This window comes from Ornithorhynchus anatinus, chromosome 4 (genome assembly GCF_004115215.2).
Source record: "Ornithorhynchus anatinus isolate Pmale09 chromosome 4, mOrnAna1.pri.v4, whole genome shotgun sequence".
Classification (NCBI taxonomy): domain Eukaryota; kingdom Metazoa; phylum Chordata; class Mammalia; order Monotremata; family Ornithorhynchidae; genus Ornithorhynchus; species Ornithorhynchus anatinus.
The window spans coordinates 64,678,774-64,695,750 of NC_041731.1; the positions used below are offsets into that span (position 1 = coordinate 64,678,774).

The window sequence follows — 16,977 nt, forward strand, 5'->3', positions numbered from 1 at the left end:
TTCATCGCTGTCACAGGGCCTGAGGCAGGACCTCTACCTGTGCCCTAGCTTCACTGCCCTGAGCATTCCAGAGGGAAAGGAGCTAAGTTCACCTAGATAGAGAACCCTTCCATCTTAGAGTTTACGTTTTAAACAGTATTTTATAGTTCATTCCCAATTTATTTGTCTTAAAAAAAAAAATCTGTCTCAATCTTACAAATGATTTGTTACTACAGTGAAGTGGTTTAATCCCAGTAAAGGGAAGGGGGAGTCCACAGAAAAAGCCAAAGACAGTCGGTACTTTAAAATATTTCATTCTTTGCGGGTTTTCATCTTCTAAATTGCTAATCCACAAACCTCCAGGTAAATATGATTCACTTGCAGTATCGTCTCCATCATCTCCATCTTCGTCATCGCGGCTAAGTAAATTGTTCACGGCAAGATTCACGTCAAGATTCGTTCGCTGGAGTTCTCGAATGATAACACTCCGGGACTTTCCCTGTAAAACAACTTGGGCCTGAAACAAAGTGAAAAATAAATGAAAAGATGCTGTTAATTTTCTGCCAATCTGATTCTCTGTCAATCAGCCATTACAGAACATCTCCTATTCTGAAGCGATTTTACGAGGCAAACGTTAAAACAGGGTTGCGCAGGGCAATCTGTGTAGGAGAAGCACCTGAATGACCCATTTTATACACACCTGCGAAATGAGTTCTTCTGGAATGACAGATGCTGGAATAACCGGTTGGGGCTGACTGCCCAACAACCCAGACCCTCGGTCCCGTCCTGTCCGAATAACTCTAGTCTGCCGCCGGGAATCCCGAGCTCCAGCTGAGGACCTGCCAGACGATCCTCCTCCACTTCCACCGACTCCTGAACTCCAGCGACTTCTAAAGATGGGAAAAGTTATTTGCAGAATCGGTTGGTGTATAATCGATCCTTCTGAAAGGGTTTCTCAATTTCAGTTCTTACGAGTTAAAACACACATAATTGCTCCAGATAGTTTGAGAAATCTTATAATTCGCTCATATTTGAAAGAGATAATACTCCTGAGCTTTCTAGGAGACCTGACCCGAGATACATAAGTACCTAATGTCCGAGAGGCTTAAAAGATGGGTTAAGAAGATGCATGGGGCAAAATCATTACACGATCTTCTGTCCTTTATCTTTTATCGATCCTCTTGGGATTTATTCATAGCGGTTCTAAGATGGCGGAAGGCTCAGCAGCCTCCATCAAAAGATTAAAGAATTTCCATTCCCATATATTTAAACCCTGGCAACACACTCGGAGATTTTTGTGTAAGTATAAAGAAGAAAAGACTTCAAACTGAGTAAAATGAAGAGCGCCCACACGGACCTTTATCATTACCTAATACTACATGCCCAAATGGGAAGCTGTTGTTCAAATTTGGGTCTTGACCCATTAAAACACATACTTAGTTCGCAAAACAAGGGGGTAGGTTTGGAAGAGGTATAAATTTCATTGTATATAGCTATTGTTCTAAAAAACGCTGTAGAAACATAAACGATTCTGGCTTTTCTAACGTTTTCTTCACACAAGGATCATTTCAATCAGGCTTTAGAAGCATTTACTGTGCTTGTCTTTCTTTCAGATTCAGAAGGCAATGTTTACAACATTAATACTTCACATTTATAATCACTGTGGAATGGAAAAAGACTTGGGAAATACAATGGTTGCAGGAACCACCGAACAGGCTGCAAACGCATTTTCCTACTGTAAACCAAAGATAGTGATTGCTACATGTTAATTTCCCCAAGACATCATCCTACTGAAAAAAAAAATACGACTTTCAGAATCCACTTCTTTGCGATCCCTTGCTTTTAAAGGCATCTGGGATATTAATCGTTGGCCTCTGCTTTAAGATGGGGGGGAGCTGTCCTTAAAGGCTTCTAGTACACTGGCCATCGTCAGAACTACAGAGAGTGATACGGCCCCCATGCTAACACCAAAACCCCTCTCAATTTTTAAAAATTGAAAGCTCAATTTAAAAAATACCTACGGAAAACTGAGTGAAAAACAGGACCACGAAAAACAAGTGCTGTGTTGATAAAATAATCCCATTACGCCTAGTTTATTTTTATACATAATAGAACGTTAATATTTACCCGGGGACAAACTAAATCACACAGTGATAACAGAATATTTACATTGACTCAAATATTAGAGCCTTGAAATCTGGTTTCATTTACCCTCGGTTAACTGGCCATGTCTTAAAAATAATAAAACGGTATGTGATAAGTGTTTGCCCTGTGCCAGGCACTGTACGAAGTGCTGGGGTGGATACAAGTATATCAGGTTGGACCCAGCCCCCGTCCCAAGTGGGGCTCCCTGTCTTAATCCCCAATTTACAGATGAGGGAACTGAGGCTCAGTCAACTGAAATGACTTGGCCAAAGTCACACAGCAGACAAATGGCAGATCCAGGATCAGAACCCATGACCTTCTGCCTTCCAGGCCTGTGCTCTATCCACTTTCTATATCACCAAGTTTGTTCTTAGTTGCAAGAATGATAAAGGAAAAGCAGTCACTCAAAAAAATCAAGGGTATTATTTCCATTAGATAAATGGGAGTCCTAAAAAATACAATGGAATCTTTCAATAGTATTGCTTAATCTTGCCAAGTACTTATTTTATCAATATCACAAAAGCAAACTCAAATGCACCCTTTCTAATCAGACCTATAAATGCTCTTAGGCAGGCTTGCAGCAAGCTTACTACTGGAGTTAAAGGTCAGGCAAACACTGAGTCAATTGGGAGTTTGTGCTGAACACTCACTGGATGCAGGGTACTATGCTCTTGGCAAAGCAGAATAAAATATATTCATTGTAAGACTATTTTACACGCGTCTTGATGGAGGAGAAAAACCTCTTGAATGAGATAGACTGATTTAACAGCGGTCCAATTAACAGACCTCGTTCACATTTCTTAATTATTTTAATGAACTCTGTTATTATAAGACCTGGTTCAATCCATCAAAACTATCGGTTGTGTATCTACCATAAGCAGAGTGCTGTACTGAGAGCTAAGGAAAGTACAACATAATATGCGTGATCCCTGGTCTAGATGAATTTATGACCTAGTCAGAGAGATGCAGTACCAACCTACAGAGAGGAGAAAGTAACAGTCTACTCAAGTGGCAGCTTGGAGGAAGGCCCAATGTGGAGCCAACACATTGGTGCAAAAAGGAACTAAAATGGGGGGTTGGGGGATGGAGGGGAGAGAAGCAACAGCCCCCGTTGTCACACGTGGCTAGGACCTCCCTATCTGTTACTTCATCTTCCAAAATGAAGACCAGCTTGACACAAAAACATGCACACCACACACATTCCAAGGGTCTTTTCGTCCCGCCATACGACTAAACCTGGGACCGTGGCTTTATAAACAAACACTGTCAAATGTTTAGACATTTACAAAGAAAAATTTACAAACACTGCCACCTGCCAACACACCAAGTCAACAAAACTCCCTTAAGACATACACTTCCCTGCAATGGTTCTAACTCACAAACGAGCATAGAGAACAAAATATACCACATCCCTATCAATTATTGGTATAAACAGGTTAGCTAAATGTCCAAGTAAAAAAAATTAAAACACAGTATTTGATCAAATGTGAGATTCCCAACATGTAGTGGCCTTTAAAATTAAAGTTCTTCTGGCCCTGAACTTCTTGAGTGTCACCCCACTTGAATATTCCTGGCCTAAGTAAGTAGGATAAACTTCCCTGAAACTACTTGCATGCTGCATGATGAATTAAATTCAAAGTTCTTCGGATTTAAAGGTTTCGTATATGAAAAAATGTATATTCACATTATTTCCTTGGTTGGTTTAATTTAACAGCTCCAAATGCCACAACCACAGTTTCATTACCCACAGAATGGATATTTTTTGCAAAGCCTTGGGGAGTAGTTAAATACTTTATTATGCTCTGATTGGAAAAATAATCGTGATTAATAACTGCTCTTGATCCCAAGATATTAAAATTAACCCAACTATCCTCAAGCAGTGTTGAACTGCAGTTATTTGAGTTTAATAATCCCAGCTGCTGCTTCGTCTACTAATAAAATGCATAGAATATACAGCCTTATCTCCACATGGTCTGTTACTTCATAACAGGGCATGGATTAAATCTAATTTTACTGTGCAGCAAAAAATACTTTAAAAAGAAATTCGGAATAAATTGCAGGCAAGGTGGGTTAATACCTACAAAAGAAACACAGGACACTGCACTGGATTTAGTCCTAAGGAACTCACTTCCCAGAAAGAAGTCATCAGTCAGCTGAGATAGAACTGCAGTTGAGCTTCCTCAGAGTTCATTCGGTAGTATTGACTGGGCACCTATTGTGTACAGAACACTGTACTGGGCACTTTACACCACAAGAAACAATAATAAACTGCGGGACTTGAGTGCTTACTATATTGCCAAGCACTCTATTACGCACTGGGGTAGATGCAGGATAATAAGAAGTAGCATGGCCTAATGGAAAGAGCACAGGCCCAGGAGTCCGAGGAATTGGATTCTAATCCCAGCACCGCCATTTGCATATTGAATGACCTTGGGTAAGTCATTTCTCTTCCTCTGGGCCTTAGTTACCTCAGGTAAAATGGGGATTAAGACTGTGAGTCTTCTGTGGGACAGGGACTGTGTCCAACCTGAGGTTGTATCTACCATGTGCTTTGTAGGGTGCCTGGCACTTAGTAAGTTTTAAATACCATTAAAAAAACAGGTCCCACATGGGGTTCATAGGGTAATTAGGTGGGATATTGAACAGGTACTGAATCCTCATTTTGCAGATAAAAACTAAGCCACAGATAAGTTACATGATTTCCAAGATCCCAGAACAGCTAATATGGCCAGTCATTTTTTCAAGATCGCTTTTATGTGTCCAACGATCCCTAATAACGTCACATTTTCCTTTCCTTAATCAGACAGAAGACAAATAATTAGCAAAGAGTGGTTTTTCTCCTTAAGTGAATTTTTAGGAGTTTGCTTGTGCCTAATAAAAGTGATCCAAGACCAACAATGTTTGCTTTAACTTAGGTAAACAATTCTCAAGCATGGGGAGGTTAAAGTGAAGAGACATCAAATTATTCCTTTAAAGGGATATTAGAGAACAAGTTCAGCAGTTCAAAAGAAACTTTTCCATAAAATGGGAGAGGAGTATTTACATGTCTCTCAACTGGTATGTAATTCACAAAGTCTTCAAAAATTAATACATCACAGGCAGTCCTTGGATCTTCTACACAATTGACTCCCCAAAATTCCACCTGAATTGGAAACCTAAGTCAGGGCCAATTGTTCTCATAGGAACTGTATTACGAATGGAAGATTGGCTCCTGGAACAAGAACAGACGCCTTCTTTTTAACCCAAATTCCCCAGAATTGTGCACTCAATCAAATACAGAAAATACAGCTACACTAATACATTTATAGTCTGAGGGGTTTGATGATAAGGTAGCCAACTTTTTCTTCACTAGAAGTAAAATGCAGGTGTCAACCTTCCCATGTAACACCCCCGCCCCCTCATTAAACTTTCCCGTCTTCCTCCTCGCTTCACCTGGCTTTTCAAAAGGGTGTTCTCTTTTCCCCACAACTCCCACATGACCACTACCACCAACTGTACCCCCCACTCCAGGAGCAACGTCGGGACGACGAAAACAATATGCTGTACAGCTGATCTGGTATAAATTGGGAAATGTTCTAAGTTCCATATGCCACCAGTTGAAATGTCAAGTCAAGACCTGCCTGAATTCTAATGAACGAGGCCGGGTGGGAGGTTTGGTTGCCCCATAGAAATGAGACCATCAATCCCCTGAAAGGGGTAATGCGGGCATACGATTTACATTGTTCTTGATTTCACAGAAGTCATCCAACCCCACACTGTGCCAACAATTTTGCAGTTAGTTACGTAAAGGCGGGAAGACTTATCTACCCCGTCAATAACAGACTGCAATTGGCATTAATATTTCACTTTGATAGTCCTGATACACTTTGAGAGTACTGATCCTGTCAGTGCTTAGAGGACGAAGTTCACAATTGAAAGATGACTGTTCCTCTTAGCAACACTTTATTTCTATCTTTGGATTTATTCATTTATATTTGAGTTGAATATGGTCACTGATGGAGTTGGTCTCATTTTAACTGCCTTGATCGATACAGTTGCTGTTTAAGCTTAAATGAAAATAGGATATAGAACTTTTGATATCTCTTAAGAGTCTTACATTTGGAACAAAAAGAGAGAGACCATGAACACTGAAAATTTTATTTTCATAAATGTCAAGAAGGGTAAAAATGTACCCAAGCACACAAAATGATAAATTTTGGTTGTGAAAAGAGTTAATGCCTCCCAAAAACTTTATTCCTAAGTTGTTACAAAAAAGGCTAGTCAACTAAAGAGAGCCTAGTATTTCTATACTTTTTCAACAGTTTTACATGTAGGGTATATATAATCGATTGTACAGTCGGTGATCTAGTCTGATTACTCTTTCTGGAAATACCTTCCTATCTGTCTCCTCCAAAAGAGTGGGAGCTCCTAATGGGCAGGGTACCTGTATCGTGCTTCTGTTGAACTTTTCCAAATTCTTAGTTCAGAGCACTGCCATTAGTGGGCACTCAGTGCCATTATGACTATCACTAGCCGATAGCAAGTCAGACCATTTTTCTGCTAGAATCAGAGAAAGAGGTAAATGACTGTCTGCATTCTAATTGAAGTAATAATAATAATGGTAACTGTGGTATTTGTTAAGCGCTTACTATGTGCCCAGCACTGTTCTAAGCACTGGGGTAGGCACAAGGTAATCAGGTTGGACACAGTCCGCGTCCCTCATGGGGCTCACCATCTTGATACCCATTTGACAGATGAGTTAACTGAGACCCAGAGAAGTTAACTGACTTGCCCAAGGTCACACAGCAGACATGTGGCAGAGTCGGGTTTAGAACCCATGACATTTGACTCCCAGGACTGTGCTCTTTCCACTAGGCCATGCTGCTTCTCATTATGCCTCTCTGTTGTAAGGACAAACATTAAACCCTTCTAAAAAGCCTTCAAACAACCTATGGTGACAAAATGAAAAGCAGACCGGCTTTCACGTTATCTTTAATGCTGTACATATTGTTTCTTACTATCTTTGTTGTCTCCAAAGAATTATCTACCAGATCATCTAGAAGGCTGTCAAAAGATTCTTAAACCCTAGCTATACCGCTGCTAACTGATAATGTTTTTATACATATGGTATACAGTTTATGTGTGTATAGACACATACACGATTATGTTACAGAGATATTGCCGCCTCAATCCTATCAAAACTTACCCAAGGGTGTTGCCTGCCAGTCTGCCCAGAGTTTCAGAACCAGACAGAAACCATGGGGAGTCACTAGTCCTGCCTGGCCTGGATGTCCTTCCTGCCCCTGAGCCACTGCTCAACTTTGAACTGAAAACAAAAGATGGTAGATCAGTCAACAAAACAGTCCCAAAAGGGTTAGGAACAAAACCTGGAATCCCAGGTATAAAATGATCAAGGACTTATTCTGGTAACATACCAGCTTAAGCAACACCCTTGGGGAATCTTCCCAAACTAATCTAACGGCAAGATACTGAGATTTATACTTAAAGGGAAAACAAACCTAACAATTTTTGCCCATGGTAACAACCCCCTGCCCTCTTCTTTCCGATACATTTTTCAACATTTATATATCTGCAAATACATAAGCAGCTAAATTTGAGTTTGGGATTTACATGTACCAACAGATCAGATACCCATCTTTTACCCGGCACTTAAGTCTGAAATCAATCTTATTGTGGTCCAGAGACCTTTTATTCTTAAATATTAAACCCAAAGCCAAAGATAACCTGGAAGGTCAGTCTAGCCAAACAAGTCACTGTCATGGTAGATTTGACTTGAAATGCCAAACTCTTCAAAGCATTCCTTTCAGGTAGTTACTTTCACTCTGCTCAACTAATGAAGTAATCCTTTTGGTTTTACATTAAGTATTATAAGAATAGGACTGAGAGGTTAGACTTTGCTAAGATATGAAAATAAAAGCCTAGCAATTTGAAATCTATTAAGGTAAGTATCTCAAGCTTCTTAAATAAATAGGAACATTCATTTTGACTTTAGGAATATAGTTAAAACAGAAAGCCACTTTATTTAAAAAAAAAATGGGGTCATCAGGCTCAAGAAATAAACAAACTAATCAGACCATATCAAGAGAAAACAATGCCTTACCCATCGTTATTATCGGGTTTACCCAGTTCCAGTCTGTCTGGCTGAACTGAAAAACCAATCCTGCAGACTCTACCATCCTAGATTTAAAAAAGAAAATCAAGTGCCAAGCAGAATTAGAATAATTCACATCTTTTATTAGCTGACAAACTGGTAACTATGATGTTCATTACATTTTAACTGTACAGTTTCAAATGTGTTACCTTCATGGATTAAGCAATTTACCTCAAGAAGAAATGCAGCATGATTTGGTCCCACCACACACTGTTTAATAGTAGCCTGCTCCAATACATTTAAAGGAGGGTGGCTGGAAAATAAGAATGCAATGCAGTACATATTTAAAACTTTGAACAAACTGATTATAGATGATAAAATACCAGCTCCAAAACGACTAAAACTTCCATTATTGGAAGCAACTACGATGCGTTTTCTAAACATTTTGTGTTACAAACTGTGTACTGAGTTTAAGTCTATCAAAATAAATGGAGGCTAGGAGCAAAATGAAACTACCTCCTAAAATAAGATGGATGTTTGGAGCCAATGTACTGGTGAAATTTGTGGTCCAGAAAGACCTCGGATTTAACCAAGATCCTGATCAGACCCAACTCTGAGCTGGCTTCCCTGAGGGCAGACTTACCAAAGAAGGTGCGAAGGGCTTCCCCATGGCTAAAGCACTGGTTGGGAGGGGATGGGGACAGGGGACGGGCAAATGGGAGAGAAGGAACACCAAGGTCCAAGGCGGCTTGGCACGGTGTCCAGGGAGAAAGTAATGGATTGGGCCCTGCTGATCCAGTCCCAGTCTGGCCCAAGGCAAGCAGACTAGGTCTGGTCCGTCAACAGGACGGACCAGGCGCATCTCCTCCAAGAGGCCTTCCCTGACTAAGCCCTCCTTTCCTCTTCTCCCACGTCTTTCTGCATCACTCTGACTTGTTGGCTTAGTGGACAGAGCATGGGTGCGGGAGTTAGAATGAACTGGGTCCCAGGTCTGTCACATAACAATAGCAATAATGGCATTTGTTAAGTGCTTGCTAGGTGACAAGCACTGTTCTAAGCGCTGGGGTAGATACAAGGTATTCAGGTTGCCCCATGTGGGGCTCACAGTTTTAATCCCCATTTTGCAGATGAGATACCTGAAACAGAGAAGTTAAGTGGCTTGCCCACACAAGTGACAGAGCGAGGATTAGAACCCATGTCCTCTCAAGCCTGTGTTCTTTACACTAAACCACACTCCTTCACACATCTGCTGTGTGACCTTGAGTCAGTCACTTCACTTCTGATCATTTTTATTATTCATCCCCCCTCCCACTCCCACAGCAATTAAGTACATATCTGTAATTTTTTAAATTTACATTAACATCTGTCTCACCCTCTATACTGTAAGCTCATTTTGGACAGAGAATGTGTCTGTATCTCTCCCAAGCGATTAGTACAGTGCTCTGCACATAGTAAGCTCTCATTAAATATGACTGACAGAAAGCTATAAGAGAGCCATCAAAAGATTCAGAAATCACAACCTACAGAAATACGAGCCCTCTCTCAATTTTATAAACCAATTGGTCAATATTTAAAAAGTCTAAAGGCCACCTCCTGAAGTTTATCAATTAAATAAGCCCTTAATTTCCCAGATAATTAGATCAAGTTCTTACCTATTCAAATTATATTTGTTCAGCTTCTCTGAAACTTCTCGTAACCTGAAAAACAAGCACAATCCAGAGTGAATATACCTTAAATGAAAAACTCCTCCGCAATTTTTTTCATTTTACATCTTAATCTTACATCTGTAAGGACCAACTATTTCATGTTGATGCTTTAACCAAAACACAGGCCTTAAAGTACTATTTAACTCACTCTACCAAAGATAAGGAATAACATTTGAAACATTTAGTAGAACAGGCTCCCACCGCCATTCCCCAGTCCCCAAATCACCCCTTTTCTGTTCTCTTACACTAAGTTTCATGTTAGGTCTGACTCTGTCAACACAGAAGAATGCTGATTAGGTTCAGTCATCAGATTCTGATGCAAGAGGAGGCATGTAACATAGCAATATTTTTTATATTTTCAATTTAACTGCCTCTTTAATATAGTTGTAGCTCTGAAGCATTAAAAATATTGAAAACCTCCTAAGAACATTTCAGATCTCTTATTTAAAAAAGTCCAAGCCATAGCCTAACCAACACTGATTACTTAACAGGAATATTTGGTGCTTTCTCAGATTCACAACATACCAAGATATAGAGCCCAGCACAAGGAAATTAAGTTCTTGAGAAGCAGTGTGAGTTAGTGGATAGGGCATGAGCCTGGGAGTCAGAAAACCTAGATTCTAATCCCGATCATGCCACTTGCCTATGTGCGACCTTCAACAAGTCACTTGACTTTTCTGTGCCTCAATTCCCTCATCGGGAAAATGGGGATTAAGATTATGAGGCCCACGTGGGTCATGGACTGTGTTCGAACTGATTAGCTTGTATCTACCCTAGCATCTTGGTACAGTGCCTGGAATATAGTAAGCGCTTATACCATTTTTTAAAAAATGAACTAGTTCTTTTCAGGTAAGTCTGCAATCTTCCAATTTACTTTTTCTTTAAAGTGATGTCCCAGTGATGTCAATTATGATAGTGCTCTGGCACTTTCCTTGTGGTCCCTGAAATGTGTAATATCAGACCACATTTGAACAAACTGACCTGATACGTAAAGCTGATGAAAACTCAACCAAGGGATACTAATTTCACGACAACTAGCTCGATGCACTGACGGAGGCTGTTTGCTCAAACAGAAGCATGGGCTGTTTGGTAAATTCTATGCATCGCCATAATTGGCAACTGTGTGCATGTTTTCTTATCTCCCAATACAATGAATTTCATTTTTATAACAGTGTTAAATTTCCTTCTATCAACTGGAAGACATTTTCATTGCATCTAGAATGGTAAACCTTTTCACAGAAGGGCATTAAGCTCACTGGTACCTGTCAAATGCCAAGCCAGCTCAAGGGCTATGAGAGGCAACCCTAGTAATGACGGGAAATTATGTTCGGTCCAGGAAAAAATCTCAAGGGGACACAGCATTCCTGGTGGGTACTAGGATGGCTGAAAACACTTTGTTTCTATGCCCAGATAACGTTACAATTGTAGAGCTTTTAAAATTAATTTCAAAGGAGGTACAAACGAGCTTTAATTTTTCTCTCTTCCAAAAGTTAATGGAACCCAAAAAGTTCTCCTATATTCGCTTAAAGTTTGATAGAGGAAAAAGGGTTTAAATTGCCTAAATGTCTTTTCATCCCAGAGTTACCTAATAGGCATTGGGAAGTGGTGTGGCAAAGGAGACATACAGCATCGCTCTAAGAGTCAGAGGACCTCGGTTCTAATCCTATGTGCAACCCAATTACCTTATATCTACCTCAATGTTTAGTATTAGTTCCTGGCACATAGGAAGCACTTAACAAATACCACCATTATTATTAAATACTCTCTAGCTTTTCAAGAACAAGAGAAGACTTACAGTGCACGCTGGCATAGGAACAGTGACTGCAACAGACCTTTGTTTCCTTTCCCTTTAAGACGGGTAGGATTGTGGCACCACGTTTAGCAGAGGTGGCAAAACTAAACATGTGCAATTAATGATATTTACTGGGCGCTTTAAGCTCTTGGGAGAGCTCTATAGGAAGAGTTCAATTTGCTCTCATGCTTCATTTGGGGGAAAAAAAAAAGTTTTGTGGGGTGGAGTTATATCAGACTTTAGAAGTGAGCGACCCCAGGGGTTAAGAAAACGCATAATCCAATTGAATACTGTGACCATGTAAATAAAAATATTCAGAAAGCAGAAGAAAAATACTAAAATTATGTGCTATCATTTCTGCTTTCAAGATAAAACCAGTCTGCTCTGAATTAAAGCCCTTATTAGTGCCTGGGTACAGAGTATGCTGGTAAGCATTTGGAAGAGCAGGCAATGTGCCTGTTTGATGTTATTATTATGGTATTTATTATTATATTTATTAAGTGCTTACTATGCACCAAACACTGTTCTAAGCGCTGGGGTAGATGCAGGATAATCAGGTTGTCCCACTTGGGACTCACTGTTTTAATCTCCATTTTCCAGATGAAGTAACTGAGGCATGGAGAAATTAAGTGGCTTGCCCAAGGTCTCACAGCAGACAAGTGGCATAGGCAGGATTAGAACCCATGTCCTCTGAAGCCCAAGCCCAAGCTCTTTCCAGTAAGCCACGCTGCTTCCCTACCAAGCACTTAGTACAGTGCTCTGCATACAGTAAGCGCTCAATAAATATGATTGCATGAATGAAGAGTACAATCAAGGCATACCCTAGCACTCCTATATCATATGCGCCTCAAAAATGGGAGTGGATTGAACTCTTGTATTGTGAGATACACTTGCTCGGACTTAGACGTAACCGAGCATTTCCATGATACTGGCATGATGGGAAAATTGAAAGGTACATTACGAATCCTTGCCCATGATCCTTCTCCTCTCATCCTTTGCCCTTCATTACTCCTGAGCACGTTTCTCACCGATTTCATCCACCTCCAGCCCTCCCTCTCCTGCTCCTTTGACAGCAGTCACCCTCCCTGCCCCCTTCCCAACCACCCTCATCACCTCAAGTATCAGACCCCTGGATGGAGTCCTGAACTCTGCCGGTGCCCATCCTCCAACAGACTCTGCAAACACCCCCCTAGCCCCCACCCCAGGGTCCCTGCTGACCTCCCATGTCCCCCAAAACCCCAATCCCTCAGGGAAGCAGCTAGCATCAACTCTTGCCCCTCCCTTCAGTCTCCACCGCTGCTAAACACAGCAGCTACATACACATGGAGGGCCATTTCTCTTTATTGTTTTGTTAAAGAAGGGGATTTGGGGGGGAGACAGGTGAGCTAGGGGCCAATTTAGGATTCTACAAGGGGAGGGGAGGTAAACAACTCTGAACTAGGCAGAGCAGGGAACTGAACAGCAAGAAGGGAGGTGGGCGGCGGAACTGAATTCCCTGCGTTGACTGTGAGTCCGTCACTAGGCAGGGATTGTCTCTATCTGTTGCCGAATTATACATTCCAAGCGCTTAGTTCAGTAGTCTGCACATAGGAAGCGCTCATTAAAAACTATTGAATGAATTGGACAAAATGAGTCAGTAATTAGTGCCTCGCGTAACCAACCGGATTTGGTGTATTGTGGTCCTTTAAGAACCGGGAATAGAGGGTCCCTGCCTTCAAGGAACTTACAATCTAACGCTATGAGGAATGTCTCTGTGTAGCTCCGTATTCCAAATATAATATGAGGCACCAACTTTGACGGTCCTGTTTTATCTTTCCCAAAGTTTAATCCTGGAGCTGGTCTGGATTAAACCGGTTTGACATTTAGTGTCCCCCAAATTCTTCAGTGAACTTGGGCTTCATACAGAACTACTTGTTGCTTTAATGATTTTTAGTGTCGCCCTACGTGTTTGTGAACCTATAGCATTTGGAATTCATTTAAATGCACTTGAGAGTAGACCATGACTACATTTGCACTGATACACCTCAATGGACATCTGTCCAAGCCACCTACTCCAAATTTATCAGATCAAATGTATTTCAATCATATTTATTGAGCACTGATTGTATTCACAGCACTGTACTAAGCACTTGGAAGAGTGCAATACAACAACATAACAGGCACACGCTCTGTCCGGAACAAGCTTATAGTCTACAGGACAAGCTTACCATCTAGAGGATGTTAATCACCATATAACTGGCCAGAAGTTTATGGTCAAGAATATTTTCAGGAGAAATAACTCTACAAGGTTCAAGATACTACATTATGGGTGAATGCAGCCGTAAATGGATTTTTTCAAGGTCTGGTCTACAGGCCAAGAGTATCACCTTTTTTTTTTTAATGGTATTAGTTAAGCACTTACTATGTGTCAGGCACTATTCTAAGTGCTGGGGTAGAAACTAGGTAATTAGGTTGGACACAGTCCATGTCTACATGGGGCTCACAGTCTGAATCCCCATTTTATAGATGAGGTAACTGATGCACAGAAGTGTAGTGACTTGCTTAAGGTCACACAGTTGACAAGTGTTGGAGTCAGGATTAGAACCCAAGTCCTTCTGACTCCTAAACCTGTGCTCTATCCACTAGACTACGCTGCTCCTCAAGCGAAGTACTTGGAGGCCTTCAGGGTTTCCAGCCTGCTCTGAGAGGCAGCAAGGAGTTGGTTGCTAAGACCTATGAGTCACACTGGAATGAATGCGCAAAGCATCATTTGTAGCACCGTGCCCCGATTTGACCATTCTGTAATTATTATATATGAAAGGGATGTTATTGAATTAATTCAACTCTGGCTTTCCCTTAGCTAAGGATGAACCACATTACTCCACACAGCTGCTGAATGATTTTGAGTTTTGATGGGTCTCACAAATCAAGGAGTTTACTTTGGATAAACCAATTTAAGTACAGTTTATTGCACCTAATCTTCCAATACCATTTACTCCCTGGGAGTAATTTGGACACTTTGTGAGGAACATTCTGGATGTATTTAACAGCACTTCAAACTCCTTACCACTGGCTTTAAGGCATTCAATCACCTTGCCCCCTACCACCTTACCTCATTCATTTCCCAGTCCACACACTTCACTCCTCTAACACCAACTTCCTCCTTGAACCTCAATCCTGTCTATCTCGACGCTGACCCCTTGTTGTTGTCCTCCATCTGGCCTGGAATTATTATCATTATTGTTGTACTTGTTAAGCGCTTACTATGGGCCAAGCACTATTTTAAGCACTAGGATAGATACAGGTCAATCGGGTTGGACACTGTCCCTGTCCCACATGGGGCGCACACTCTTAATCCCCATTTTACAGATGGGGTTACTGAGGCCCAGATAACTTAAGTGACTTGTCCCAAAGTCACACAGCAGAGCTGGGATTAGAGCCCAGGTTCTTCTGACTCCCAGGCCTGTGCTCTATCCACTAAGTCACGCTACTCCCTCCTCCTTCATATATGATAGACCACCACCCTCCTCTCCTTCAAAGTCTTATTAAAATCACAACTCCTCCAGCAGATCTTCCCTAAGCCCTCTTCTCCCTTACTCCTTCTTTCTGCATCACCTATTCACTTGGACCTGTATCCCTTAAGCACTTGATATTCACCCCACCCTCTCCTACCCACTTTTGTACATATCCCTAATTTCTTTCAGTATCTGTCCCCCCCCCCAACCCCCCCAGCACTTAGTACAGCGCTCTGCACATAATAAGTGCTCAAGAGATAACCATTGATTGATTTTTAGATTTGATCTGGGTATTCATCAGCCTTCCATTTAAAAAGATCACAATGAGACTTTAAAAGTGGTTTATACTTTCAAATGATATTTTCCCAGTAACAGCATTTTAGCAAGATGCATTTACAGCATTTACACAGGGGGTGGGGAGGGGGAGAAGACTCAAGACCATTCAAACACGTTCTCAGAATAAATCTTCACAGGTGGTTATAATGTAAACAATTCTAAAACCAAAGACTAATACTGTAAAATAGCTTCACAGCTCAGTGCTTAATCTCATTCAGGGACAGACAGGAAAGCATTTATAAGGTGGCTGTAATACACAATGGATCGGTTAGCACTAAGCTTCCGACATTGTTCTGTATTTCTAGATCAAAGATTGATTTTGTGGAGGGATTAAATAACCCATTTTACCCTTTCAAATTGATAAATTATTGTACAAAACTGGAGGCCAGAATGAAAGAGAACCACCAAGATAAGAAAAGTCGAGTGACATTCATTGGGAGATGGGAAACCTATGAACTGAATAATTATTTTATCAATGTTTTTGAAATCCCCCAAAATTTGCCATCCAAAATGCCATTCTCTATCGGAGCGGTCAGAAAGCAGCACCCTCTCCTCCGAGGCAAGGGAAATGATGACTGTAATTGGATATACATAGGCACATGGCAACCAGATTTGTCTACTCCAACATATGTCAGTGATTACCACAAGGAGCACATGAAGACTGCAGCTGGCCCAGTAGAGAACAGCTGGAAAGTCAGGAGGGGGGGAAAAAAAAAAATCAATCCACTTACCTACCTCAAGGACTGATTCAGTACAAGTTCGGATACCAAGATAAGACTTGTCAAGGCAGGGTGCCAAAGCCCCAGCCTGGCTCCTGCTCAGTACCGGCTCTAATCCAGCCAGCAGATCTCCTCTCCTACCCTTCTTTGTCCCAGCCCTCTTGCAGTTCTTCAGGGCCCTGGCCTATGATACAGTGACAGCTCCTGAGCAATCCTGAGAACTAGCGTGGCCACTAGGGAAGAGGGCAGGCCTGGGAGTCAAAAGACCTGGGCTCTGATCCCGGGTCCGACGCTTGACCTTGGGAAAGTCACTTCACTGGGTCTCAGTTCTCCTGTTCTCCCTCCTATTTAGACTGTGATCCCATGAGGGACAGGGATGTTATCCAATGCAACTGACTTGTATCTTCTCCAGAGCTTAGAACTGTGTTTGACATAGAGTGAAATTAGCTTAACAAAATACTATGAAAAAATGTACAAACAAAATATACGATCAAAGGCATTTACTGAGTGCCCGCTGAGGACCGACACTGTACTATGGCTTGGAAGGCTATTACACAATCCCCGCCCACGAGGCACTAACAATCTAGTGGGGCGGATAGGCGACATAATTACAGATAGGGGAAATAACCGAGTATAAGAAGGATTTGTACCTAAGTGCTCTGGGGGGTGGAGGGTAAGGTGAACAGCCAAGCATTAGGGAGTATGAAGGCAAGGA

The 16,977-nt window shown here is 41.4% G+C and overlaps 1 protein-coding gene across 5 annotated transcripts in view; it reads right to left on the minus strand.

Moving 5' to 3' along the window:
• UBR5 (ubiquitin protein ligase E3 component n-recognin 5) overlaps positions 1-16,977 on the minus strand; it is a 126,599-nt gene that overhangs the window by 78,835 nt on the left and 30,787 nt on the right. For 4 of the 5 annotated variants that reach the window (XM_029063549.2, XM_029063550.2, XM_029063552.2 and 1 more), the window contains exons 2-7: positions 9,868-9,912; positions 8,447-8,528; positions 8,225-8,301; positions 7,310-7,429; positions 680-869; positions 337-496 (exon numbers count right to left, since the gene is read on the minus strand). In XM_029063549.2, the coding sequence (XP_028919382.1) occupies positions 337-496; positions 680-869; positions 7,310-7,429; positions 8,225-8,301; positions 8,447-8,528; positions 9,868-9,912 (674 nt within the window). The remainder of the gene's footprint in view (positions 1-336; positions 497-679; positions 870-7,309; positions 7,430-8,224; positions 8,302-8,446; positions 8,529-9,867; positions 9,913-16,977) is intronic. The other variant, XM_029063553.2, reaches the window with a different exon arrangement.